Genomic DNA, 1,498 nt, shown 5'->3' with positions numbered 1-1,498 from the left:
TGGGGGTGATGGCACAACTAGCAATTCTAGTGTTGGACTTGCTAAGTATAATGAACAGAAGATAAAATTGGTTGTAGTTAAAATGATAATTTTGGATGAGATTCCATTTAAAGTTGTCGAAGATCAAGGGTTTAAAGAGTTTATGGCCACAATTGAGCCTAGATTTCTAATCCCTTTTTGCATTACTATTATGCGAGATTGTTTGAAGTTATAAATGTCAGAGAAGGACAAATTAACAAGGATATTTATCACATCTAGTTATAAGATTTACATCACTACTGATTTATGGACATCGATTTAATCTTAACTATATGTGCATCATGGCTCATTTTATTGATAATGATTGGAACTTGAATAATAGAATAATAAATCTTATAAAAGTTTCTAATCATAAAGGGGCAACAATAGGAGAAGAGATTGAGTCATCTATTCTTCAATTGGGTATAAAGAAAATATTTACCATTATTGTCAATAATGCATCTTCCAATCAAATTGCTATCGATTATTTGAGAAGAAGGGCCAAAGTTAGAAATTGTATTGTATTGGATAATGAGTTTATGTATAGACGATGTTGTACACATATTTTAAATCTCATTGTTAATGAAGGGTTGAAAGAAGTTAATGAGTTGGTTGTGAAGGTCCGAAATGCAGTGAAGTATATGAAGTCTTCCCCTGCAAGACCCGATAAATTCAAGTTATGTGCTGACAAGCAAAATATATTGGGTGGCGGGCTACTTTGTCTTGATGTTCCAACTAGGTGGAACTCTACATATCTAATGTTGACTATGGCTCTAAAGTATGGTGCTACTTTTGACCTAATGCAAGATGAATACGGTCAATTTGTACTACATCTCTTGGAGATTGGAGGGAGGGAACCAAAATCTGATAATTGGAAAACCATTGATGCCTTTGTATCATTTTTGAAGATTTTCTATGATGTCACTTTACAGATTTCGAGATCAACTAATGCAAATTCAAATTTTTTCATTAAAGAAGTTGCTAAACTATATAGGCATCTTAACAAATTTTCTCAAAGTGTTGATAAGAAGTTGGCAATCATGTCAGAGAGGATGCTATTGAAATATAATAACTATTGGGGTGATTTTGAGAAGGTGAACAAAATCTTGTTCATTGCAACTATGCTTGACCCACGCTCCAAATTGGAAGTTTTGGAGTTTTGGTTTATTGACTTTCTTGGCCCCGGTGAGCATCCGAGCTTGTTGCACTACTAAAAGGAATCATTGAGCAGTTATATAATCAATAATCAAGTAGGGGCCAATGAAGTGTTGGTGAGACCCAAATCAACACTTCTTATGTTGATGAGGATGATCTTTTTAGTAGGTATCACCAATATCAAGCATCAAAAGGTATTGTAGAGTCTAAATTAGAATTGGATCATTATTTCATTGGAGGCCTTGATGAAGGATTGACATCTAACTTTGATATTCTAATATGGTGGAAGGTGAACTCAAGTAAATATCCTGTCCTTGCCAATATA

The 1,498-nt window shown here is 33.8% G+C and overlaps 1 protein-coding gene across 1 annotated transcript; it reads left to right on the top strand.

Annotated features, from left to right (window-relative positions):
* The first annotated feature begins 320 nt into the window (after positions 1-320).
* Positions 321-1,232, top strand: LOC122310311 (zinc finger BED domain-containing protein RICESLEEPER 2-like). The gene has a single exon (XM_043124206.1). The coding sequence runs from the start codon at positions 321-323 to the stop codon at positions 1,230-1,232; it is 912 nt and encodes a 303-aa protein (XP_042980140.1).
* The last annotated feature ends 266 nt before the right edge of the window (positions 1,233-1,498 follow it).

This window comes from Carya illinoinensis, chromosome 5 (genome assembly GCF_018687715.1).
Source record: "Carya illinoinensis cultivar Pawnee chromosome 5, C.illinoinensisPawnee_v1, whole genome shotgun sequence".
Lineage (NCBI taxonomy): Eukaryota > Viridiplantae > Streptophyta > Magnoliopsida > Fagales > Juglandaceae > Carya > Carya illinoinensis.
This window is presented reverse-complemented; position numbering and strand designations above follow the sequence as displayed.

Bases quoted from the DNA above. Each gene is read 5' to 3' on its own strand.
- LOC122310311 (XM_043124206.1), top strand. From the start codon at position 321: ATGGCTCATTTTATTGATAATGATTGGAACTTGAATAATAGAATAATA.